Raw genomic sequence first — 26,138 nt, 5'->3', positions numbered from 1 at the left:
GAGTTTTTCATACCTTGTGGTAGCACTACCCATTGGTACCGCTTCGTGGGTGATGCTCTGTTAATGGCGGGTACTGTAAATGCAAACTTTTCACAGTCATCTGGATGTAACAGGATGGTAAAAAAACAATCCTTCAAATCTAGAATCAGGATATCCCATTGTTCAGGTATCATAGCTGGCGACGGTAGTCCAGGTTGTAGCGGCCCCATATCCTGCATTACTGCATTAAGTGCTCTTAGGTCTTGTAAGAGTCTCCATTTTCCGGACTTTTTCTGAATGGTAAACACAGGAGTATTCCAAGGACTAGTGGACGGGACCAAGTGCCCCAACTTCACTTGTTCATCCACCAATTCTTGGAGATGGGCGAGCTTTTCAATAGACAGTGGCCATTGGTCCACCCAGATCGGCTTTTTTGTCAACCACGTGAGCTTCAGTGTAGGCCTGGATGCGCTCGCTTCAATGGCCGCTGTCAAAAAGGCGTCTGAATGACACAACCCCGTTGTGATAATACGTCTCTGCCTAATAGCCAAATAGTAGTATTCAAGACATAAGGGCGTGCTTGTGCCAGCAACTTACCATCTTGGTCTACAAAGGTAATGAACTCAGTACTCATTTGTGTCGCTGCTGCACCACCGATTCCTGACACCATGCCCGACACTACCGTCAATGGCCATGAATCTGGCCATTGGGCCCTCGGGATTATAGTAACATCCGCTCCAGAGTCTAACAACATTTTCTGGTCTTTTAGTACAATGCCGTTCGGTCCTTTAATAGTGATCTTTCTTATGGGCTGTTCTGTGGAAAGAGGTTGTACGAATGCCACCAAGGGGGGTCCACTTGAGCCAAAGGCGTCACTTCCCCTATAGTTAGGGTCAGTTAGGGGGACCTGAGCAATAAAAGGAATCAATTGGGCAACCTTGCTGCCTCGTTTGATGGTTAATGGTGGCGTGAATACCTTTAACATAATCCATATTGGGCCTGTGAAATCTGCATCAATTACCCCTGGTAGGACAAAAATTCCCTGACTAGTTGCAGAGGATCGCCCCACCAACAATGCACTCAGCCCATGACCTAAAGGTCCTGTGGCTACCGAGGGGACGACATGCACCTTATCATCTTCTATAGTGATGTCTTGTCCCACGGCCAGATCAACTCCTGCGGAGCCGCTTGTGGCGGCTCGGAGCTCGTCAAGACAGCCATAGCTGTGGGGAACTTTCTTGTCCTCGTGTCCCCCCATCCTGGCGCTGCTCTGCCCGTTTCCCGACAGGGGGGTACCATCCTTTTTAAACTGCGACCTGCATTGAGCTGCTTTATGCCCGAACTTGTCACATCTATGGCATGTCCCTACAAATTTGTCAGCCACCACCTTTTGCTTCTTGATCTGAGGACAGTTTCTTTTGTAATGGTCTTCCTCTCCGCAAATAAGACAACCAGTTTTTGCTTTAACACCTCTATCCCCTTTCCCCGTTTGCATGGGAGGTCGTAAAACAGTGGCCATAGCAGCCGCATGTATTCTGGTCTTCTCTCTTTCCTCCGCTAAGCGAGGTAATCGGGAACAAGCCTCCACGTACCGACTAAGGGTAGACCCACTAGGTAGGGATGCAATTATCTGTTGACATTGAGTGTTGGCATTTTGAAAAGCTAAATCCTTTCCTACTGCACCTTTTGCTTCACTTGGCAGATTCAGTGCCGCATCTAATGCTTCCTTTAATCGGTCTATAAAGTGCATGTATGGCTCATCAGGACCCTGACGAATCTGTGTATAAGGTAATACAGGGTTCCCAATCTGTGGTAACTCAGTTAAAGCGGCCAGGGCTAAGCTCTGTGACTGTTGCAATATTCAAGGGTGTAGTGCTGCTTGAGCCGCCCCGTCGCGGAAAGCGCCGGTACCCATGAGCTGGTCTAGTGTAACTACACGTAAAGGATCATCGGCACCTAGCTGAAGGTTTTGCATCATTGCAACCTCACATTTATCCCGCCACTTATCCTTCCACAACATAAAGGCAGTGGAGGGCAACACCAATTCTAACAAGGCTCGGACATCAGCTGGCACTAATATCTGATTTTTGAAAAAGGTGGTAACCAGCGTCATAACTTGCTTGTTATCCAAACCATAGTTCATTACGGTTTTTTGTAACCGACTCACTGTTTTCCAGTCAAAAGGAGCCTATATCCGTTGATTCCCCTGCGTAAACACCGGGAATGCTGTTAAACTGTTTGGTAGCATTTGTCCTTCAATTACAGCATTTTCTATTACCCCCCTCCATCGTTGTCCCATATTAAAATTAGGGTCGCGTATCAGGGGCGTCCTGTCTCCGCTCCGACCTCCAGCGGCCACACCACCACCCTCTGTACCGCCGGGTCCCTGCAGACCACACCCACCGTGCGCGCAATCAGGCTTTTGAACACCGGATGCCCCCCCTCCTTGCTCTCTCCACTTCACCCCCCTCTTCCACGCCTCATGTTCGTCATCCCCCACCCCCTTACCGTATTTACTGCGCAAATAGTGATCAGCGTCAGCTAAGCTCATTTCCCTGTCTTCCAGCATTACCCTAACCCAGCGCCCTTGCGAATGATCTGGCGGCGCACTTTCGTTAATGCTTCCATTGTTTGGCTCCCCTGAAATCACCTCCCCCATCCCGTCCGACTCCTCACATATCTGCTGCTCGACCGCTCGCAAACCGTCCGTTATGGCCTCGTGAGCCTTTCGATATGCCTGTTTAATCGTGGCGTTATGGGATCCTTTATCTAGTCGTTGCATCTTGTCCAACAGCTTTGTCATTTGATCCTGTTGCTTTCTCAATGTGTCCGTAAGTTCACTTTTATGAATCTTTGAGTATAATAGCGATGTTGCTCCTTCGGGCGGGTCAGTATCCATTTCTTGAAAATCAGAGTCCGGAAGCGGCACATTCTCCGGTAGTGGTGGAGCTGTAGGTGGCGCCGGTGCCCAGTCTCCCAATTCAATACTCGGTCCTCCCCAGAACTCCTTTTCACTAGGACGAATGGGATAAGCCCGGGGCGCCGTACAGGGATCTTGATACTCTCCCGCGGGTTGACTGATTGTATAAACAGCTCTCATGGTGGCTGCAGCCACAGTAGCATCGTCCTTCATATCGGCAATCATATTTTTAACAGTTTGGAAAACAGGGGCTAATTGTCACGCCTCTTTGTTTCCGACCTGCACAGAGTCCCACAAGTCCATCCCAACTCTGTGCCACGCATCCAGATCGAACAGTGCGGTTATATACATTTTCCATATCTGTACACGCGATTACGCTTATTCAGATAAGGCTACAGACATAAATCACGCGCTGTTCACACGCCCCACATTCCCTTATGATTGGTAACTATGCACTAACGCCAATAGCAACAGACTGCCTCCATGTCCTTGAACACATCTTGTTTTTGCTAACCCACACCATGTGCACTATCAGAACTTTCTCAATGGCTATTCTTAGCTGTCTTTTCCAGCGGCCTGTTCAGTTATGCTGTTTTGCTTAAGCGGCCTAGTCGTGCTAACTCTCAAGCTACATCAACCCCAACAATAGTTCAAGATACACACCCAGTAGTGGCTAATGCATACTCTTTACTGACCTTTTTGAAAGAGGAACATAAATGGTTTACTGTACTAGATTTAAAGGATGCATTCTTTTGCATACCTCCGGATATACAAAGCCAAAGCGTATTTGCTTTCAAATGGGAAAGCCCTGCTACAGGACGGAAGATGCAATTGACATGGACTGTACTTCCACAAGGATTCAAAAATAGCCCCACAATATTTGGGAATCAGTTGGCAAAAGAATTAGAAATATGGAAGAGACAGAACCAAAATAAAGGAACATTGTTGCAATATGTGGATGATATTCTGATAGCAGCAGAGAGCAAGGAAGAAGGTTTTGAAATTACTATCAGTTTATGGAATTTTCTGGGCCAAGGGGGATACAGAGTTTCCAGAAATAAGGCCCAGATAGGAAAAGAAGCAGTGATTTATTTGGGATTTGAAATATCTCAAGGGCAAAGACAATTAGGCAGTGAAAGAAAAGAAGCCATTTGTCAAATTCCCGAACCCAACAGCCCAAAGGAGCTGAGAGCTTTCTTGGGGATGACTGGATAGTGTCGACTTTGGATTCCGAATTGTGGACTATATGTGAAACCACTCTATGAAGCTTCAAGAGAATCCAAAGACTTGTACCTGACATGGACACCTGAATGTCAAAAATCATTCAGAAAACTTAAAAAGGCATTGATGATGGCCCCTGCTTTGGGTTTACCTGATCTAACCAAACCTTTTGAGCTATTTGTCCACGAGAGGCAACATCTGGCCCTTGGAGTGCTGGCACAATGTCTGGGATCCTGGAAGCGACCAGCAGGATACTTCTCTAAACAACTTGACAACGTGAGTAAAGGATGGCCGGGATGTTTATGTGCTGTGGCAGCAACAGTATTGCTGATTCAGGAAGCTCGACAATTGACTTTGGGTCACAAGATGGTGGTGTATGTACCACACATGGTGATAACTGTTTTAGAGCAAAAGGGGGGTCATTAGCTATCCCCCAGCAGAATGCTGAAATATCAGGTTGTTTTGCTGGAACAAGACGATGTGGAATTAAAAACCACAGCTATTGTAAATCCAGCAATGTTTTTATCAACAGAAAATCCGACAGGAATTTTAGAACATGATTGCCTGCTAACTATTGAACAAGTCTATTCCAGCAGATCGGACCTGAAAGATGAACCTCTGGAAAATCCTGATTTGGAATTTCAGTTTTTGCCTGTTTCTTTCCATTCTCTTCCCCACCCCAGCGAGGGGGAGGGGTGGCAGAGCAGCCACATGGCCCTTTTGTTGCCAGCCACAGCCAAGCTATAACAAATTTTTAGTTGATACTGGGGCAACGTTCTCTGCTTTAAATCAAGCTTTGACACCTGTCATGATGACTTTGTAACGGTAAGGGGAGCTACTGGCCGAAGTGAAAAGGTGTACTTTCTAAAACCTCTTAAATTCAAATTAGGGAAACAATTGGGGGTACACAAATTTTTGTATATGCCTAATTCGCCAAGGCCTCTATTAGGATGAGATTTATTGGAACAATTAAAGGCAGAGACAAGATTTGACAAAGAGAACGTAGAACTCTGGGTGGGAAGTGACCAGCTAATTGGAACTTTGAGTTTGGCCCTCATAAATACCCCTGTTGGCTCTGGAGTACTGAGGAAGTCCAGAACCAGGTATACCCGGGAGTATGGGCCACAGAGACATCAAGAAAAGCGAAAAATGCCTCTCCAATAATAATCAAACTTAAGCAAGGAACACGACCTGTAAGGATTAGACAATATCCTCTTAGAATGGAAGGCAGGGAATAAATTCGACCAGTGGTCGATCGGTTCACCAAATATTGGCTATTAATAGAGAGTGAATCAGAATATAACACTCCCATTTTACCAGTTAAAAAGCCGGATGGTAGTTATCGAATAGTACAGGGTCTCAGGGCTATCAATAGAACTGTTGAGGACTTGAACCCTGTCATGGCAAACCCCTACACATTATTAACCAAATTGATACCTGAATTGGCCTGGTTTACTGTCCTGGACTTGAAAGACACCTTCTTTTGCCTCCCATTAAGTCTCAAAAGCCAGTTGTTGTTTGCATTTGAATGGGAAAACCCAGACTCCGGAAGAAAGACACAGCTGACATGGACTGTGTTACCCCAGGGGTTTAAGAACAGGAACAATATTGCAATATGTAGATAATCTATTAATAGCCACCGAGAAGAAAGAACTTTGTATAATATGGACAAGCAGTCTGCTAAATCTCCTTGGACTTAACGGCTATCGAGTTTCTCCACAGAAAGCCCAAACAGCTCAACAGCAAGTAACCTACCTCGGGTATGAGATAACTGCGGGTCAACAAACACTGGGGACAACGAGGAAGGAGGCCATCTGTCAGACCCCTCGACCACAGACACCTAAAAGAGCTCTGCATGTTCCTGGGAATGACGGGATGGTGTCACCTATGGATATATAATTATGGACTCTTGGTAAAACTGCCCTATGAACTATTAAAATCTGATAAAAAACTCCTCATCTGAAATGAGGAAGCAGAAAGAGCATTCCAACAGCTAAAGAAAAAGCTGATGGACGCCCCTGCTTTGGGATTGACAGACACTACTAAGCCCTTCTGGCTGTTCTCTCAAGAATAGCAGGGAATAGCCCTAGGAATCCTAACCCAAAATCTGAGACCATATCGGAGGTTGGTGGCATACTTCTGCAAGCAACTTAATGAAGTAAGAAAGGATTTGCCTAGCTGCCTGTGGGCAGTAGCAGCGGTAGTGCTGAATATTCAAGAAGCATGTAAATTTGCACTAGGCCAAAAGATTACAGTACTGGTATCTCATACCGTATCAGCAATATTAGAGGTGAAGGGAGGACACTGGCTGTCACCACAAAGGTTTCTTGAATATCAAGCTATCCTGGTAGAGGAGGATGACGTGGAAATAGTGGTTACTAACATTGTCAATCCTGCATCTTTCCTCAGTGGGACCATAGAATCATAGAATCATAGAATGGTTTGGGTTGGAAGGGACCTTAAAGATCATTTAGTACCAACCCCCCTGCCGTGGGCAGGGACACCTTCCACTAGACCAAGTTGCTCAAAGCCCCATCCAACCTGGCCGTGAACACTTCGAGGGAGAGGGCATCTTTCTTTCTTTCTTTCCTTCCAAGCAAAGTTCCTCCTCCTGAATGGAGAGTTTCTCATGCCACCAACTCTTTGCTCCCTTTCATCCACCAGCCTCCGGGTGTTCCAGCTTTGGAGACACAGTGTTGACACTCTCCTGGAAGAAAGAGTTTGCAGTCCAGCTCCTACCAGTAATGCCTCCTTGTCTTCATCCTTTCTAGATGAGCATGTTGTCTTGGCTTCATTATCCCACCTGCTTCTCTGCTCAGACTTTTCTCTTGCCTTTCCACTCAGTGCTCGTACTTACTTACTGCAAGTTTGTTCATAACCCATGCCCTAAAACCCCACAACATCTCCTTCCTTTGACTTCACCCCACTTACCAGACCATTTTCTCTCTCACATCTGCTTCATCCGCAGTCTGTTGTCTTTTCTCAACCCCTTCCCCTGCAGCATCCATGGTCTCTCTGCCCCTCCTGCAGGATGTACAGGGTTCTCGGGGAGCAAACACGCTGCGTCCTGCCCCATTTCTTCCCAAAGCGTGGAGACTTTGGGCTGGCCTCTACCTGTGCTCTGTTCTGGATGCTCTCATGGCTTGCTGAGTGGCAGTGCTACATTGAGGTGTGCTCCCCTGTAGTCCAACATCCCTGTCTCGCCCCAAGATGAATGTCAGTGATTAGCGATAATGACTCCTGCCAAATTCCTCTTTACTTTCAATGGCAATGATATCTGTCAGCAGGCAGTTAGCCTTTTACTCCATGCAGTGAGCAGGAACAAAGAGGCATTATACGGATAGGTGCGTGCATGAGGCGACCATTACCTTGAGGACTTCCAGAGTCAAACAGCATGAATTTTTATGGCTCGAGCCCGAAAGCTGGGCTGCCTGCTAGAGAGCAGGCACACGTCCCCTGTGCGTCAGCTGCAGGCAGGGAACCAGCATCCACTGAGCTGCGAGTTGCGAGTGCACGTGCTGCAGTGGGGATGTATGGAGGGAATGTATACGTGCTGAATAGGGAACATCGTACAGCAAGCTTTCAGCGTAGCTGGGAACACGCGGGGAGTAGCAAGTGTGTCTGTGGGTACTGTACTGCTACCCGCAGCACAGACCACTGCGGTGTGCGAATGTGAGCGTGTGCATGTGCTTAGAGCAGCCTGGACCTGTCTTCTGGCCTTTCAGGTTAATTGATTTAGGAAGTAGTTAGACTTTTCCTCCATTAGTGAGGCAACCATTCCTCCCCAGAGCTTACCCAGGGACACTTTCCAGTAACTGTTCAGATAACAATAAATGATGCATGAGCTCAAGATACTACATCAATAAGGAGAGGCTGTATAATAAACAGGAATTACATGAATGGAAGGGAAAGTAAAATCCCTAATTCAATTCGTAAAAGTAAAATCCTCTGTATAAAAGGCAGCGGGCTGGACCCTTTTGAAGAACTGCCCATTTTTAAGAAGCATCAGTAGTCCATCTCGTATATCATTTCTTAAAAATCCTATATAACAATAGCTCAGCGAAGGCAAGACTTTGCTATTGGCAACGTACAGGAATGTGAGCAGTATCACTTTGAATAGACTCAGAGCCCCGCAGCATCCCCCAACACCTCCTGTGTGCCAGAAGCCATTGGAGCCCTCTCAGATAGGTGCACCTGCTGGCAAAGGCAGAGAGAGCAAGAGCTAGTTCTGTCCTTGCGTAGGGAGTGGCTATCACCGCGGGACGGCCAGCATATCCCAAGCCAGGCTCTCTGGTCACCAGACTAGGCTTGGTCCTCTCTATGTGCCCTAAAGAGGTGAGTTTGCTATGTGCACTCAGGGTTTTCAGGTCTATAGTAGCTGTATCGGAAGTCCAGGTTGCAGCAGAAACCAGACTCTAATCAACACACAGTTACAGAACATGCCCCCAGGAGATACCAGAGCCGTGGCATGGAAATCCCAGCAGAAATGTCTTTAGTCATGGCCCGTGTGCCTCTCTGGCCCCCCTATACTACACAACACAAGGAGCAAGGACCACAGCAGCACCCAGAAAGCCAGAGATGGGGTTGATAGTTATGCGACACTAGAAAAGGAAGAGCTGAATGATTAAAAAGCACCTTTTGTTCCTTCCTTCAGTCTCATGCAGAACTCTCCTTTAAAGTGGGACACAGAGGAAGGCAAGAAGGGAAAAAACATATGCATTTACTAGTCCATCCAGAGCTGTAATCCTAAGGTCCACTAGTTAAAAACCTCAGAATCAGAATCAGAATCAGAATCAGAATCAGAATCAGAATCAGAATCAGAATAGTAGGGGTTGGAAGGGACCTCTGGGGGTCATCTAGTCCAACCCTCCCACCGAAGCAGGGTCACCTAGAGCAGGCGGCACAGGACCTTGTCCAAGCGGGTCTTGAATATCTGCAGAGAAGGAGACTCCACAACCTCCCTGGGCAGCCTGTTCCAGTGCTCCGTCACCCTCTGAGGGAAGAAGTTCTTCCTCATGTTCAGACGGAACTTCCTGTGCCTCAGTTTGTGCCCATTGCCCCTTGTCCTGTCACTGGGCACCACTGAAAAGAGCTTGGCCCCATCCTCCTGACACCCACCCTTGAGATATTTATAAGCATTTATTAGGTCCCCTCGCAGCCTTCTCTTCTTCAGGCTGAACAAGCCCAGCTCCCTCGGCCTCTCCTCGTAGGGGAGATGTTCCAGTCCCCTCATCATCCTTGTAGCCCTCTGCTGGACTCTCTCCAGTAGCTCTTCATCTTTCTTGGACTGGGGAGTCCAGAACTGGACACAGTACTCCAGATGAGGCCTCACTAGGGCAGTGTAGAGGGGAAGGAGAACCTCCCTCGTCCTGCTGGCCACACTCTTCTTGATGCACCCCAGGATCCCATTGGCTTTCTTGGCAGCCAGGGCACACTGCTGGCTCATGGTTAACCTGTCGTCCATCAGGACACCCAGGTCCCTCTCCATAGAGCTGCTCTCCAGCAGGTCCACCCCAAGCCTGTACTGGTGCATGGGGTTGTTCCTCCCCAGGTGCAGGACCCTGCATTTGGCTTTGTTGAACCTCATCGGGTTCCTCTCTGCCCAACTTTCCAGCCTATCCAGGTCACGCTGAATGGCAGCACAGCCTTCCGGTGTGTCTACCACACCTCCCAGTTTGGTGTCATCAGCAAACTTGCTGAGGGTACACTCGAACTCTTCATCCAGGTCGTTGATGAAGAAGTTAAACAAGACTGGGCCCAGTACTGACCCCTGGGGGACACCACTAGTTACAGGCCTCCAACTAGACTCAGCGCCGCTGATGACAACCCTCTGAGTTCTGCCATTCAGCCAGTTCTCTATCCACTTCACCGACCACTCATGCAGCCCACACTTCCTGAGCTTCCCTAGGAGGATGTGATGGGAGACAGTGTCGAAAGCCTTGCTGAAGTCGAGGTAGACAACATCCACGGCTCTCCCCTCATCTACCCAGCCAGTCATGCCATCGTAGAAAGCTATCAGATTGGTCAGGCATGATTTCCCCTTGGTGAATCCATGCTGACTACTCCTGATAACCTTCTTTTCTTCCACTTGCTTGACGATGGTCTCCAGGATAAGCTGCTCCATCACCTTTCCCGGGCTGGAGGTGAGGCTGACCGGCCTGTAGTTCCCTGGGTCCTCCTTCTTGCCCTTTTTGAAGATTGGAGTGACATTGGCCTTTCTCCAGTCCTCGGGCACCTCTCCTGTCCTCCAGGACCTCTCAAAGATGATGGAGAGTGGCTCAGCAATGACACCCGCCAGCTCCCTCAGCACTCGTGGGTGCATTCCATTGGGGCCCATGGATTTGTGGACGTCCAGATCGCTTAAGCGATCCCTCACACAGTCCTCCTCAACCAAGGGAAACTCATCCTCTTTGTAAGCTTCTTCTCTTACCTCCGGGGCCTGGGATTCCTGAGGGCCAGTCTTAGCACTGAAGACTGAAGCAAAGAAGGCATTCAGTAGCTCTGCCTTCTCCGCATCCTCCGTCACCAGGACACCCGCCTCATTCAGCAGCGGCCCCACATTGTCCCTAGCCTTCCTTTTGCTGCTGATGTAGTTGAAATCAATCAATCTGAAATCAATCATTTCAGATTATTTTAGTTGTAGGGTGTCAAATGGCTGCTGGATTCTAAGTTCACGCCTGCATGTGATAGATGCTCTGCTTTGACTTACTTTCCTTGTTGCAACGGACAAATTGCTTCATGTGAAAGTGTCAGCTTCAGCAATCTTGGTGTAATCCAGGGGTGGAGTCACAGTGGACCACAGGGGAACCAGTATCGCATGACTGCTTGGAAACGATTGAAGCAGTCTATTCCAGCTGACCTGACCTAAAAGAGAAGTTTCAGTGATCATGCACTGGTGGAGTTTACCAGTTAAGTTCTTTGGGAAGTGGAATAAGCTTTGCTGATTCAGCGTTTTGCCTTGTTTTGTTTGTTTTCACAGTAATCCAAATTTATGAAAATCAGGGCATTGAGTGTTGCAACCTCAGATTTCGTCTTTAACTCATATCATTGCTTACTTACTTTAGTATTTTAGGATCTTGAACCTCTAAGTTGTCAGGCTTTCTGTCAGCCACTAATAAGCACCATTTTATTTCTGAAAACTCAAGTCAGTGAGAGCTGAACAGCATTCAACACAGGAGGTATTCAGTAGTTTGCATATTTGGGCCATAGGCATGTAAGGGAAACTAATAGTGCTTGGCTGATTTCTTGCAAAAGGAGGATTTTTTTTTTTTAAACAAAAATGTGGAGTGGAGCAAATTGAGGAAATAAATGTTGTGTCCCTATGATGAGCAGAGAGAGCGCTCTCAATTTTTTCTGTATTATTGGTTTTTGGGCTGCATCATGCCCGTCACAGGGCATTCAGAGATGAAAGCCTAAATTTCTCAATTGAGGGAGGAAAAAAAATAAAGCTTATCAAATTGCCTACCTTGTCATATTTATTCTGGATAGCTTGCCTCCCTTTTCTCAATTAAGTCCTAAGAAAAAACCCACAACATCTGATGTCACAACATTTGAGTATTTAAGAACTAATATTTTTTCAGCACACACATGAAAATCAGTACTTATTTGCTTGGGAAAAAAGTGAAAACAAATTTATTTGGGATGTGGCAAGTCTGTAGCACACAAAGTGATACGTGTATTAAATCAGAAATTAAATCTCTGATTTCTCACTGAATTGAGGAATAGAACAAGTCTGTGATTCCAAAAGATCAAGCTTAGCACCAATTTAATTCCTGGCTTGATTCATACTCAAAATAAACTGATACTTCTGTATGCTGGGGAAATCTCTTTTTAGACCTAGCATTGGATATTTTGCTGTCTTTAAGGACTCATTGTCTTCTCCTATCCTGAAATTTGTCTGTATGCAGATGCACATTTCTGGTTATAGTGGTTAAGTCCCTCCACAATCCCCTCTGTTGTGTCTATGTGGTGTTAGGTCCCCACCTCCACTTCTTCTCTACAATTCAGAAATGTTTTTCGGCAAAACGTAAGTGATATTACCAGTGTCAGTGAGAATCTAGAAGAACCTGCCCTTTAAGAAAGTCACCTGGGTAAAGTGCTTTTAGTTTTCAGTCAGGAAGGAACCAGGTTCACAAGCCATGCTATGTGATTCACTTGTATTGATTACCTTCATATTAAATGCATAATATAGTGTTATACTGCTTTCCTGAATAAACTTCAGTTTTGTTTTGTTTTTTCTCTTTCTCTGTTTGTCTCTCTCTCTCTCTGGTCCCATTTTCATGTCTAGGATCATTTTCTCTTTGATAAGCCTGTGTCCCCTTTGCTAACATGTTGCTAACATGTTTGCTAACATGGAGCCTCACCTCCATCCCAGGAAAGGTGATGGAGCAGCTTATCCTGGAGGCCATCATCAAGCAAGTGGAAGAAAAGAAGGTTATCAGGAGTAGTCAGCATGGATTCACCAAGGGGAAATCATGCCTGACCAATCTGATAGCTTTCTACGATGGCATGACTGGCTGGGTAGATGAGGGGAGAGCCGTGGATGTTGTCTACCTCGACTTCAGCAAGGCTTTCGACACTGTCTCCCATCACATCCTCATAGGGAAGCTCAGGAAGTATGGGCTGGATGAGCGGTCAGTGAGGTGGATTGAGAACTGGCTGAATGGCAGAACTCAGAGGGTTGTCATCAGCGGCGCTGAGTCTAGTTGGAGGCTGGTAACTAGTGGTGTCCCCCAGGGGTCAGTACTGGGCCCAGTCTTGTTTAACTTCTTCATCACGACTTGGATGAAGAGTTCGAGTGTACCCTCAGCAAGTTTGCTGATGACACCAAACTGGGAGGTGTGGTAGACACACCGGAAGGCTGTGCTGCCATTCAGCGTGACCTGGATAGGCTGGAGAGCTGGGCAGAGAGGAACCTGATGAGGTTCAACAAGGGCAAGTGCAGGGTCCTGCACCTGGGGAGGAACAACCCCATGCATCAGTACAGGCTTGGGGTGGACCTGCTGGAGAGCAGCTCTATGGAGAGGGACCTGGGTGTCCTGGTGGACGACAGGTTGACCATGACCCAGCAGTGTGTCCTAGCTGACAAGAAAGCCAATGGGATCCTGGGGTGCATTAGGAGGAGTGTGGCCAGCAGGACGAGGGAGGTTCTCCTCCCCCTCTACACTGCCCTGGTGAGGCCTCATCTGGAGTACTCTGTCCAGTTCTGGGCTCCCCAGTTCAAGAAAGATGAAGAGCTACTGGAGAGAGTCCAGCGGAGGGCTACGAGGATGGTGAGGGGACTGGAGCATCTCTCCTACAAGGAGAGGCTGAGGGAGCTGGGCTTGTTCAGCCTGAAGAAGAGAAGGCTGCGAGGGGACCTAATAAATGCTGATAAATATCTCAAGAGTGGGTGTCAGGAGGATGGGGCCAAGCTCTTTTCAGTGGTGCCCAGCGACAGGACAAGGGGCAATGGGCACAAAATGAAGCATAGGAAGTTCCGTCTGAACATGAGGAAGAACTTCTTCCCTCTGAGGGTGACGGAGCCCTGGAACAGGCTGCCCAGGGAGGTTGTGGAGTCTCCTTCTCTGCAGATATTCAAGACTCGCTTGGACAAGGTCCTGTGCAGCCTGCTCTAGGTGACCCTGCTTCGGCGGGAGGGTTAGACTAGATGACCCACAGAGTTCCCTTCCAACCCCTACCATTCTGTGATTCTGTTATTCTGTGTGCTGGGATGGCACGTGACTGGCCAGATGCCAGAGGAATCTGGTATGTTGTGTGAAATGTAGAAGCTTGTGTCATGTTTAAAAGACCATATTACAAGTCTCTTTGCTTGTCCTAACCCTACAGTCAGTCTGCACTGATATTCACAGCATGTTCATAATTTTTTAAACTGTTTTTGCAATGTTATAAATGATTAATTTGAAAAAAATTAAAAATTTATGACCTTTATATTCATATAGGCAAAAACAGAGCAAAGTTGCAAGTTTGTTGAATTGTTAGAAACCATAGAAGTGGTTGAAAACAGTCACGTAGGAATTAGGGCTTCTCCCCCAAAGAAGGCGGCAGTATCAAAAGCCCAACTGAAGTGCATCTACACCAATGCATGCAGCATGGGCAAGAAAGTTGGAAGCCATTGTGCAGCTGGAAAACTATGATATAACTGCAGTCACGGAAACATGGTGGGATGACGCACACAACTGGACTGCTGCAACGGGTGGGTACAAACTCTTCAGAAAGGACAGGCAAAGAAGGAGAGGCGGTGGGGTAGCCCTGTATGTTAGGGATTGTTTTGATTGTTGTGGAATTATTAGTAAAATTAAGGTTTTACATCTGAAAATTAAGGTTTATATGAAATCATAGCAGTGTTCACCCATTGAGGAAAAGCATGAAATCAAAAGGAGCTCTGAGGATGGGACACAGCTGCAGCAGGCATGCAAGGAATCCACTAACACAGCAACTCCCTGCAACATACCATAGAGGATGGAGCGGAGTGAAGATTCCGTGGCCCTGCTCCATGATGATAAAGCGGGAAGAAATGGTCCCCTAGAACTGATAAGCAGCTCATCTGGCCCCCTGAGCCAACAGGTTTTCGAAACCTTGTCAAAGTGCTATCCTCTCGTGAACTTTGCTCATTTTAATATCATTTTAATATCATTTTAATATCAAAACACACCTCCACCCCGAAGGCTACCCGCCTCCGAGGTGTGACCACCCCTCTTCGAGTCTGCGCTCTCGATTTTTCGTAAACTATACCTTTAAATGTGAAGCGAGAGAATTTTGCACCAATCATGATAAAAGGTATGACTACAGTCACTCAAACTCCACCTTAAATGTAGAAAGGATATAAAAATAGCCAGGGAAATGGGGGATTTTCGGAGAAGAAGATAACACCATAGATCTTCGGAGAAAAACAAGATAACACCATGAGCAAGTCAAGGGAAACTCCACCTCAGACTGCCTCCGACAGCCGGGACTGGCCGACGGGCTGAGCCTTGCTTCTCCCCACCTTGGGACGCCTTGAGTGAGACTTAAACTAAGCGCTTTTCTCGGGAATAGTTACTCCCTAATGTTTATAGCCAGGCTGTATTATTTATAACCTTTTCATGCGTTTCATATTTGCACGTGCTTTCTTGCAGACAGTCACTATCACCGACAATTCAAAAAACCTATGTACGTGTTGCACAAATAAAACTGCACTGTTTAAGTAGCCAGTTGTCACAGTTTCTCACTGAATGCGACCAAACACGGCTGTGCTGGTTCATGAGCACGACTGGACTGAAGGTGCAGACTGCTATTAGTGTATCCAGAATCGTGGTAGTTTAATATACATATTAAACGCGACTGGACTGGTAGTGGCAAATTAGATATCACTCAGAATTTAAACCTAGCCGCACCTAGCCTCTCACTCCGGTGAAGAGAGTTAGAACGCAAGGGGGTTTATTTTCTGCCAAATTAACACAACAGTTGTCTAGACCTTGACGATGGTGACGATAGGGTCAAGCGTTTATGGGTCAGAATGAGGGGAAAGGCCAACAAGGCAGACATCCTTCTGGGAGTCTGCTATAGACCACCCAACCAGGATGAAGAGACAGATTAAGTTTTCTACAAGAGGCTGGCAGAAGTCTCACAATCGCTAGCCCTTGCTCTCGTGGGGGACTTCAACTTACCAGATGTCTGCCAGTAATAAAATACAGCGGAGAGGAAACAGTCTAGGAGGTTCCTGGAGTGTGTGGAAGATAACTTCCTGACACAGTTGATGAGGGAGCCAACTAGGGAAGGCACCCTGCTGGACCTGCTGTTTACTAACAGAGAAGGACTTGTGGGTGATATGGTGGTTGGAGGCTGTCTTGGGCTTAGCAATCATGAAATGATAGAGATTTTAATTCTCGGAGAAGTAAGGAGGTGTGTTAGCAGGACTGCCATCTTGGACTTGCGGAAGGCAGACTTTGGCCTGTTTAGGGGCCTGGTTGATAGAGTCCCTTGGGAGGCAGTCCTGAAGGGCAACGGAGTCCAGGAAGGCTGGACATTATTCAAGAAGGAAATCTTAAAGGCGCAGGCCATCCCCATGTGCCAAAAGACAAGCTGGCAGGGAAGAAGACCGGCCTGGTTGAACAAAGAGCTTTGACTGGAACTCAGGAAAAAAAAAAAGAGAGTTTATGACCTCTGGAAGATGGGGCACGCAACTCAGGAGGACTACAAGGATGTCATGAGGTTATGCAGCAAGAAAATTAGAAGGGCCAAATCCCAACTAGAACTTAATCTGGCTACTGCAGTAAAAGACAATAAAAACTGTTTCTGTAAATACATTAGCAACAAAAGGAGGGCTAAGGAGGATCTCCATCCTTTACTGAATGTGGGAGGAAATATAATGACAGAGGCTGAGGAAAAGGATGAGGTACTTTGTGGAGGATGAAGCATTAAAAAACTGGGGACATGTGAGCAATCCAGCATTTTCTCTATGAGGCCATGAAGCCTTAGCATAAGGCTGCAGAGCCTTAGCATAAGGCCGCAAGGGCATCTAGAGGACAAACAGTGGTATAAACAAAGAAATGAATGCAAAGAAAAATGAGTCCAGAATACTGAAGCGGAACTTGCCACCTGCAAGAAAGCCATGAGCACAGCGCGTGAACAAGTAATGCACACCAACCATAATCAGGTTGCTATGTGATTTAATTTGATTATTGCCAATGGGAGATTGACGCATATGTAATGGGGAATATAAATGTGAGCTATCTGGGGCTAATAAATGGCTTGTACCTGATCACATTGATCGTCGTGTCGAGTCTGGTTCATCCTCCGCGACAGTACTTAATGCCTTCTTTGCCTCAGTCGTTAACAGTAAGAGCAATTGTTCTCGGGGAACCCAGCCCCCTGAGCTTGAAGACAGAGACAGGGAGCAGAATGAAACTCCCATAACCCAAAGAGAAATGGTTAGCGACCTGCTACACCACTTAGATACACATAAGTTTAAGGGGCCGGATGGGATCCACCCAAGAATACTGAGGGAGCTGGCGGAAGGGCTCACCAAGCCACTTTCCATCATTTATCAGCAGTCCTGACTAACAGGGGAGGTCCCAGACGACTGGAGGTTAGCAAATGAGATGCCCATCTACAAGAAGGGCCGGAAGGAGGATCCTGGGAACTACAGGCCTGTCAGCTTGACCTCAGTGCCGGGGAAGATTATGGAGCAGCTCATCTTGAGTGCCATCACACGGCACATACAGGACACCCAGGTGATCAGGCCCAGCCAGCATGGGTTTATGGAAGGCAGGTCCTGCTTGACCAACCTGATCTCCTTCTATGACCGGGTGACCCGCCTGGTGGATGAGGGAAAGGCTGTGGATGTTGTCTACCTGGACTTTAGTAAGGCCTTTGACACTGTCTCCCTCAGCATCCTCCTGGAGAAACTGGCTGCTCATGGCCTGGACAGGCATACTCTTCACTAGGTAAAATACTGGCTGGATGACTGAGCCCAAGGAGTGGTGGTGAACGGAGTTAAATCCAGCTGGCGGCCAGTCATGAGTGGGTTTCCCCAGGGCTCAGTATTGCGGCCAGTCTTGTTTAACATCTTTCTCAATGATCTGGATGAGGGGATCAAGTACTCCTTCAGTAAGTTTGCAGATGACATCAAGTTGGGCAGGAGTCTTGATCTGCTTGAGGGTAGAAAGAGGTATCTACAGAGAGACCTGGACAGACTGGATGGATGGGCCGAGGCCAATTTTATGAGATTCACAAGGCTAAGTGCTGGGTCCTGCACTTGGGTCACAACAACCCCATGCAACGCTACAGGCCTTGGGAAGAGCAGCTGGAAAGCTGCCTGGCAGAAAAGGACCTTGGGGCATTGGTCGACAGCCAGCTGAATATGAGCCAACAGTGTGCCCAGGTGACCAAGAAGGCCAATAGCATCCTGGCTTGTATTAGTGTCGTGGTTTAACGCCAGCCAGCAACGAAGCACCACACAGCCACTCGCTCACTGCCCCCCCCCCCGATATGGGGAGGAGAGTGTGAGAAAAGTAAAAACTCATGAGTTGAGACAAAGATGGTTTAGTAGGAAAGAAAAGGAAGAGATAATAATAACAGTAAAAATTATTTTTTCCCTCTGGCCAGCTCCTTCATCTTATGTACTGAACATGACTTTATATGCTATGGAATATCCACTTTGGCCAGTTTGGGTCAGCTATCTGTCGCAGTTTTGCCCCGGCCAGCAGCAAGGGACCACGCGGTCACTCTATCGCCCTGTTATGGTTTTGCGTGGCAAGGTTTTGGTAACGGGGGCCTATATGGGTGGCTTCTGTGAGAAGCTGCAAGAAGCTTCCCCCATTTCTGATAAAGCCAGTACTAGCTGGCTCTAAGATGGATCTGCCGCTGACCACGGCCAAGACAATCAGCAATGTTGGTAGCACCTCTGTGGTAACATATTTAAGAAGGGGAAAAAAAAACTGTGATGAGATGGCAGTTGAGAGAGAGAGGAGTGAGACAATGTGAAAGAAACAACTCTGCAGACACCAAGGTCAGTGAAGAAGGAGGGGGGCAGGAGGTGCCCAAAATGTCGGAGCAGAGAGCCTTCCCTTGCAACTCGTGCTGAAGACCATGGTGACGCAGGTTGTTCCCCTGCAGGCCATGGAGGTCCATGTGGAGCAGATATCCACCTGTAGCCCGTGGAAGGGACCCAGGCTGGGGCAGTTAGTGAAGAGATGCAGCCCGTAGGAAGGACTCACGCTGGAGAAGTTTGTGGAGAACTGTCTCCCATGAGAGGGACCTTCACGCTGGGGCGGGGGAAGAGTGTGAGGAGTCCTCCCCCTGAGGAGGAAGAAGCAGCAGAGACAATGTGTGATGAACTGAGCACAGCCCCCATTCCCCATCCCACTGTGCCGCTTCAGGGGAGGAGGCAGAGAAACGGGAGTGAAGATGAGCCCGGGAAGAAGGGAGGTGTGGAATTATTAGTAAAATTAAGGTTTTACATCTGAAAATTAAGGTTTATATGAAATCATAGCAGTGTTCACCCATTGAGGAAAAGCATGAAATCAAAAGGAGCTCTGAGGATGGGACACAGCTGCAGCAGGCATGCAAGGAATCCACTAACACAGCAACTCCCTGCAATGTACCATAGAGGATGGAGCGGAGTGGAGACTCCGTGGCCCTGCTCCGTGACGATAAAGTGGGAAGAAATGGTCCCCTAGAACTGATAAGCAGCTCATCTGGCCCCCTGAGCCAACAGGTTTTCGAAACCTTGCCAAAGTGCTATCCTCTCATGAACTTTGCTCATTTTAATATCATTTTAATATCAAAACACACCTCCACCCCGAAGGTTACCCGCCTCCGAGGTGTGACCACCCCTTTTCGAGTCTGCGCTCTTGATTTTTTGTAAACTATACCTTTAAACGTGAAGCGAGAAAATTTTACACCAATCATGATAAAAGGTATGTATGACTACAGTCACTCAAACTCCACCTTAAATGTAGAATGGATATAAAAATAGCCAGGGAAATGGGGGATTTTCGGAGAAGAAGATAACACCGTAGATTTTCGGAGAAGAAGATAACACCATGAGCAAGTCAAGGGAAACTCCACCTCAGACTGCCTCCAACAGCCGGGACTGGCCGACGGGCTGAGCCTTGCTTCTCCCCACCTTGGGACGCCTTGAGTGAGACTTAAACTAAGTGCTTTTCTCGGGAATAGTTACTCCCTAATGTTTATAGCCAGGCTGTATTATTTATAACCTTTTCACGCGTTTCATATTTGCACGTGCTTTCTTGCAGACAGTCACTATCACCGGCAATTCAAAAAAACCTATGTACCTGTTGCACAAATAAAACTGCACTGTTTAAGTAGCCAGTTGTCACAGTTTCTCACTGAATGCGACCAAACACGGCTGTGCTGGTTCATGAGCACGACTGGACTGAAGGTGCAGACTGCTATTAGTGTATCCAGAATCGTGGTAGTTTAATATACATATTAAACGCGACTGGACTGGTAGTGGCAAATTGGATATCACTCAGAATTTAAACCTAGCCGCACCTAGCCTCTCACTCCGGTGAAGAGAGTTAGAATGCAAGGGGTTTATTTTATGTCAAATTAATGCGACAGGAGGGGTGGGAGGAAGGTGTTTTAAGATCTGGATTTATTTCTCACTATCCTACTCTGATTTGATTGGTGATGAACTGAACTCCCCTTTCTCCCCAAGTTCAGTCTGTTTTGTCTGTGACAGGAATTGGTGAGTGATCTCTCCCTGTCTTTGTCTCGACCCTCGAGCCTGTCATCATATTTCCTCTCCCCTGTCCAGTTGAGGAGGGGGAGTGACAGAGCGGTTTTGGTGGGCACCTGGCATTTATCCAGGGCAAACCAAAATACACCCCTCCCCCTGCTAGGGTGGGGAGGAAAATGGAAAGAAAAAGGCAAAAACTCGTGGGTCAGGATAAGGGCAGTTTAACAGAACAACAAAGGAAGCGAAAAGTAACAACAACAATGCTGATAAGGAGAATACACAAAACAAACAGCGAAATGCACAGAGCAACTCTCACCGACTGATGCCCCGCGTGCTCTCAAGCCGCGATTAACTTCCCCCCCGTCAGTTCCTCTACTCAGAACCGAACATGACATCACATGGTATCGAATACCCTGTTCTGTGTGGCCCGTTTGAGTCAGCCGGCTCAGCTGTGTCCCCTCCTGGCTTCTGGTTAAAATTAACCCTATCCTGGCCGAACCCAGGACGTTATCCACCCCTTATTCTATACCATCTACGTCATGCGCAGGTCCCCCATTTTCCAGTTAATTACCACCACTTCTCCTGTCATTAATATATACACACAGATATCACTCCCTTAGTCTATGGATTATGCCTCTAAAATGACTGTGAGTTCGTTTAATTCATGACATTGGGCTCCATCAGTTGTAAGTCTTTCAGGGCAGGAGAGGTGATGTGTGGTGATGGGCAGTCGCTTGCTGCATCCGGAGCTCACGGCTGACGTATCTGGTGCGGCCCGTGCCCACAGTCTGCAGAAGATGTTGATCTTGATGAAGTTGCTGGGTGCCAGTTGTTGAAAACCAGGTCCAGTTCCATCATCGCTGTGCTCTGCTAGGTTTCATCAAAAAAAGTCCATCCTTCTTTGATCTGGACAATTCTTACTATGATACTACTGGTATAACACACAGTGACAGGGTTATTTAACAATTAACTTTATAAAATTTATTTATGAACTATTCTCCCCCAAAATCAAATCCCCATGAGGTACACATCGGACTTCCCCATTCTTCTGCATTACCAACCAGGCACACCCAGGTCCTTGAGCAAAAGCAATCTGGACGTCCACAAATCCATGGGCCCCGATGGAATGCACCCACGAGTGCTGAGGGAGCTGGCAGAAGTCATTGCTGAGCCACTCTCCATCATCTTTGAGAGGTCCTGGAGGACAGGAGAGGTGCCCGAGGACTGGAGAAAGGCCAATGTCACTCCAATCTTCAAAAAGGGCAAGAAGCAGGACCCAGGGAACTACAGGCCGGTCAGCCTCACCTCCAGCCCGGGAAAGGTGATGGAGCAGCTTATCCTGGAGGCCATCATCAAGCAAGTGGAAGAAAAGAAGGTTATCAGGAGTAGTCAGCATGGATTCACCAAGGGGAAATCATGCCTGACCAATCTAATAGCTTTCCACGATGACATGACTGGCTGGGTAGACGAAGGGAGAGCCGTGGATGTTGTCTGCCTTGACTTCAGCAAGGCTTTCGACACAGTCTCCCATGATATCCTCCTGGGGAAGCTCAGGAAGTGTGGGCTGGATGAGTGGTCGGTGAAGTGGATAGAGAACTGGCTGAATGGCAGAACTCAGAGGGTTGTCATCAGCGGCACTGAGTCTAGTTGGAGGCTGGTAACTAGTGGTGTCCCCCAGGGGTCAGTACTGGGCCCAGTCTTGTTTAACTTCTTCATCAACGACCTGGATGAAGAGTTAGAATGTACCCTCAGCAAGTTTGCTGATGACACCAAACTGGGAGGTGTGGTAGACACACCGGAAGGCTGTGCTGCCATTCAGCGTGACCAGGACAGGCTGGAAAGCTGGGCAGAGAGGAACCTGATGAGGTTCAACAAGGGCAAGTGCAGGGTCCTGCACCTGGGGAGGAACAACCTCATGCACCAGTACAGGCTTGGGGCGGACCTGCTGGAGAGCAGCTCTGTGGAGCGGGACCTGGGTGTCCTGGTGGACGACAGGTTAACCATGAGCCAGCAGTGTGCCCTGGATGCCAAGAAAGCCAATGGCATCCTGGGGTGCATCAAGAAGAGTGTGGCCAGCAGGTCGAGGGAGGTTCTCCTTCCCCTCTACACTGCCCTAGTGAGGCCTCATCTGGACTATTCTGTCCAGTTCTGGACTCCCCAGTTCAAGAAAGATGAGGAGCTACTGGAGAGAGTCCAGCAGAGGGCTACAAGGATGATGAGGGGACTGGAACATCTCCCCTACGAGGAGAGGCCGAGGGAGCTGGGCTTGTTCAGCCTGAAGAAGAGAAGGCTGCGAGGAGACCTAATAAATGCTTATAAATATCTCAAAGGTGGGTGTCAGGAGGATGGGGCCAAGCTCTTTTCAGTGGTGCCCAGCGACAGGACAAGGGGCAATGGGCACAAACTGAGGCACAGGAAGTTCCGTCTGAACATGAGGAAGAACTTCTTCCCTCTGAGGGTGACGGAGCCCTGGAACAGGCTGCCCAGGGAGGTTGTGGAGTCTCCTTCTCTGCAGATATTCAAGACCCGCCTGGACAAGGTCCTGTGCAGCCTGCTGTAGGTGACCCTGCTTCGGCAGGGCGATTGGACTAGATGACCCCCAGAGGTCCCTTCCAGCCCCTACTATTCTGTGATTCTGTGAATCCCGCGGATGGACTTGCCTTTGCCTGAGGCAGGACTAACCCACACTGTCTTCCCTAACATGATCCGCATGTGCACTACAGGGACTTTATCCCCTTCTATGGGGTTCTGAGGTTTTGACTGGGCAGGACCAGGCCGGTTGGTGGATCCTCTGGTGTTAACCAACCAGGTGGCCTTTGCTAAATGAGTATACCAGTTTTTGAAGGTCCCACCCCCCATTGCTCTCAAAGTGGTTTTTAGCAGCCCATTGTACCATTCGATCTTCCCAGGGGCTGGTGCATGGTAGGGGATGTGATACACCCACTCAATACCATGTTCTTTGGCCCAGGTGTCTATGAGGCTGTTATGAAAGTGAGTCCCTTTGACTCAATTCTTTCGGGAGTGCCATGTCACCACAGGACTTGTTTTTCAAGGCCCAGGAAGGTATTCCGGGCGGTGTCATGGGCCCACCAAGCTATAAAGAGTTCACCCTTATGTTGCCAGTCCAGATCCACCAGAGCCACTTCAATCTTGGCAGCCTGATCCACCTGCTGTTTGTTTTGATGTTCCTCAGTGGCCCAACTCTTAGGGACGTGGGCGTCCACATGGTGCACTTTTACAGCCAACTGCTCTAGCCAGGCAGCAATATCTTGTCACAATGGGCAGCCCAGATGGGTTTGCCTCTGCGCTGCCAGTTGTTCTTCTTCCATTGCTGCAGCCACCCCCACAAGGCATTGGCCACCATCCAGGAGTCAGTGTAAACATAGAGCACTGGCCACTTTTCTCATTCAGCAATGCCTAAAGCCAGCTGGATGGCTTTCACCTCTGCAGACTGGCTGGACTCACCTTCTCCCTCGGCAGCTTCCACGACTTGTCGTGTAGGGCTCCATACAGCAGCCTTCCACCTCCGCTGCTTCTCCACAATGCGACAGGACCCATCCGTGAACAGGGCAGACTGTTTCTTATCTTCTGGCAGCTGGTTATACAGTGGGGCCTCTTCAGCACCTGTCACCTCCTCCTCTGGCGATGCTCCAAAATCTTTGCCTTCTGGCCAGTCCATGATTACCTCCAGAATTCCTGGGCGACTGGGGTTTCCCGTTTAATTTGTTCAAATGCCTGTCGTTGCCCAGGGCCCCAAAACATTCTTCTTCCAGGTCATTTTATAGAGAGGGCTTACAATTTGGCTGTAATTTGGGATGTGCATCCTCCAAAAACCCTCAACACCTAAGAAGGCTTGTGCTTCCTTTTTGCTGGTTGGTGTAGACATAGCTGCTATTTTGTTGATGACATCCATTGGGATTTGACGGCGCCCATCCTGCCATGTTATTCCTAAAAACCAGATCTCAAGTCTAACCTTATCAATCACCTTCTACATTCTGAAGAAAGATTGTTGTAAAAGACAGAAAAAATGGAGAAAAGCCAGGAAAAGTGACTTCAGGTTTGACCTAGCACTTTATAAACCTAGTCATGACTGATCTGTCTGCAGCAAGAGTAGAAAACTTCTCTTTAGGCATTTTTATCTTGATTGACAAGCCAGCATCTTTACTGCAGTGTCCAGAAGCAACATGTAGCTGTTTTCCTCAGACATATAATTTGACTGATGTGACAATCCAGTGTTACTAAGTGATATGAAAGGCACTGGGATTTTATTTAGAAGACAATGCAATTAAGTAAGGTCATATGGCTGGCCCCCCAGTTAGTTTTTTTCTAACTGCACAATTTTCTAAGAAAGAACAATGAAAAACAGCCCCAGTGACTGAAGATGCAGAATTTGGCTTTTCCCTTTGTCTGTTCCCTTAGCAGCTGTACGTCCCAACTGTGTTCATATTTGAAGACATGTTCTTCATAGCTCACCTTCAGGGCAGCATGATGTGATCAGAGAAAAATGCTCTTCTCACTGTGACCTGAGAAACCTGAATAATTCCACTGGCATGGGGGATCAAGCTGTGAAAGTTATTCATGTCCTTAACTGTGCAGAGCAATGTTATTTTGCAGCGCTTAACCTCTTCACAGTCCTGAAAGATTGTGATAAATCTAAGGATACTGAGATTTATTTTTCAGGGCTTATCTTGTGCTTTAAAGCTACTAATTTTTCTCTTAACCAGGCATAACAATGACAAGACATTTCTTATCTGGATTGATGAAGAGGACCATACCAGAGTGATCTCCATGGAAAAAGGTGGCAACATGAAACAGGTGTTTGAAAGATTTTGCTGTGGTTTGAAAGAGGTAGTAACACAATGAATTTATTATGCCTGTTTGTTTATTTTTGAGCTGCTGTCAGCACTACTTAGTGTGGTTAACACTGAACTGACATCTCCAGAAGCAACAAAATAAAGTACCACCAGTTCAAATAGCAACCCACATTAATGGCAGTTAAAGAAGAAAACAAAGACAAATTGTTAGCTGAGTTGTAGGGAAAAATAGATAAAATGCCATTTTAGTTTTTATATTACAATCTCCAGCACTTACTGGCTAAAGAAATATTTCTTCTTTGCCACCTCATGTCTGCAGGAGTTCATAAATAAAGCATTATATTTTGGAAGACTAGCTTACTGGTCCTCATCCCTGATTCTGGGAGTGGACTGGATGTTGTTGCAGTTGTACACAGGACTTAGGACATAGGACTCCTGATCTCACTGCCAACTTTGGGGACATACTGGGTTTTGTGACTAGAATACTAAGGACTGATAGCCAGGGCTCCTGGATTTTATTCTGGTCTAACTATTCATAAAGAAAAAAAAAGCCCTCATAGAATGATGTGTGGGTTAAAACAGTTTTGTCTAGACAATCCAGGTATGACAGCAAGTTGGCTCTGGACCCAATGCAGGCCTGTGTGCTGCTCTGGCAAAGAAAAAGTTGTTTTAAAAGAGAAAAGAAAAAGTTGTTTTAAAAGAGAAAAAGTATTCCCACGAGCAATACTATCAAAAAAGGCAGAACGGGATAGGTGACGTGTCAGAACTCTGTTCTCCACTATTCTTGTCCACATCATTCCTGGATGGATTGCCATAGAATCATCAATCATTTAGGATGGAAAAGACCTTTAAGATCTTCAAGTCCAAACATAAACCTAACACTGCCAAGTCCATCACTAAACAATGTCCCTAAGCACCACATCTACACATCTTTTAAATACCAGAGGTTAAGTTATGTGAGGTTGAAACTGTGTTCAAATTGTCTCCAAGACTGTAAGAATACTCAGGCTGCATGAAA

At 47.4% G+C, this 26,138-nt stretch overlaps 1 protein-coding gene across 1 annotated transcript in view; it reads left to right on the top strand.

Moving 5' to 3' along the window:
- Positions 1-275: 275 nt before the first annotated feature.
- LOC142365526 (creatine kinase S-type, mitochondrial-like) overlaps positions 276-26,138 on the top strand; it is a gene marked incomplete at its 5' end in the record, with an annotated part of 37,519 nt that continues 11,656 nt past the window's right edge. Inside the window, 5 exons of the mRNA XM_075446338.1 lie at positions 276-320; positions 6,120-6,134; positions 12,408-12,448; positions 13,823-13,867; positions 25,031-25,154. Coding sequence (XP_075302453.1) covers positions 276-320; positions 6,120-6,134; positions 12,408-12,448; positions 13,823-13,867; positions 25,031-25,154 — 270 coding nt within the window. The remainder of the gene's footprint in view (positions 321-6,119; positions 6,135-12,407; positions 12,449-13,822; positions 13,868-25,030; positions 25,155-26,138) is intronic.

The sequence above is a fragment of the Opisthocomus hoazin genome, chromosome W (assembly GCF_030867145.1).
Source record: "Opisthocomus hoazin isolate bOpiHoa1 chromosome W, bOpiHoa1.hap1, whole genome shotgun sequence".
Lineage (NCBI taxonomy): Eukaryota > Metazoa > Chordata > Aves > Opisthocomiformes > Opisthocomidae > Opisthocomus > Opisthocomus hoazin.
Note: the sequence above shows the minus strand (reverse complement) of the source record. Positions and strands in the feature narration are given on the sequence as shown.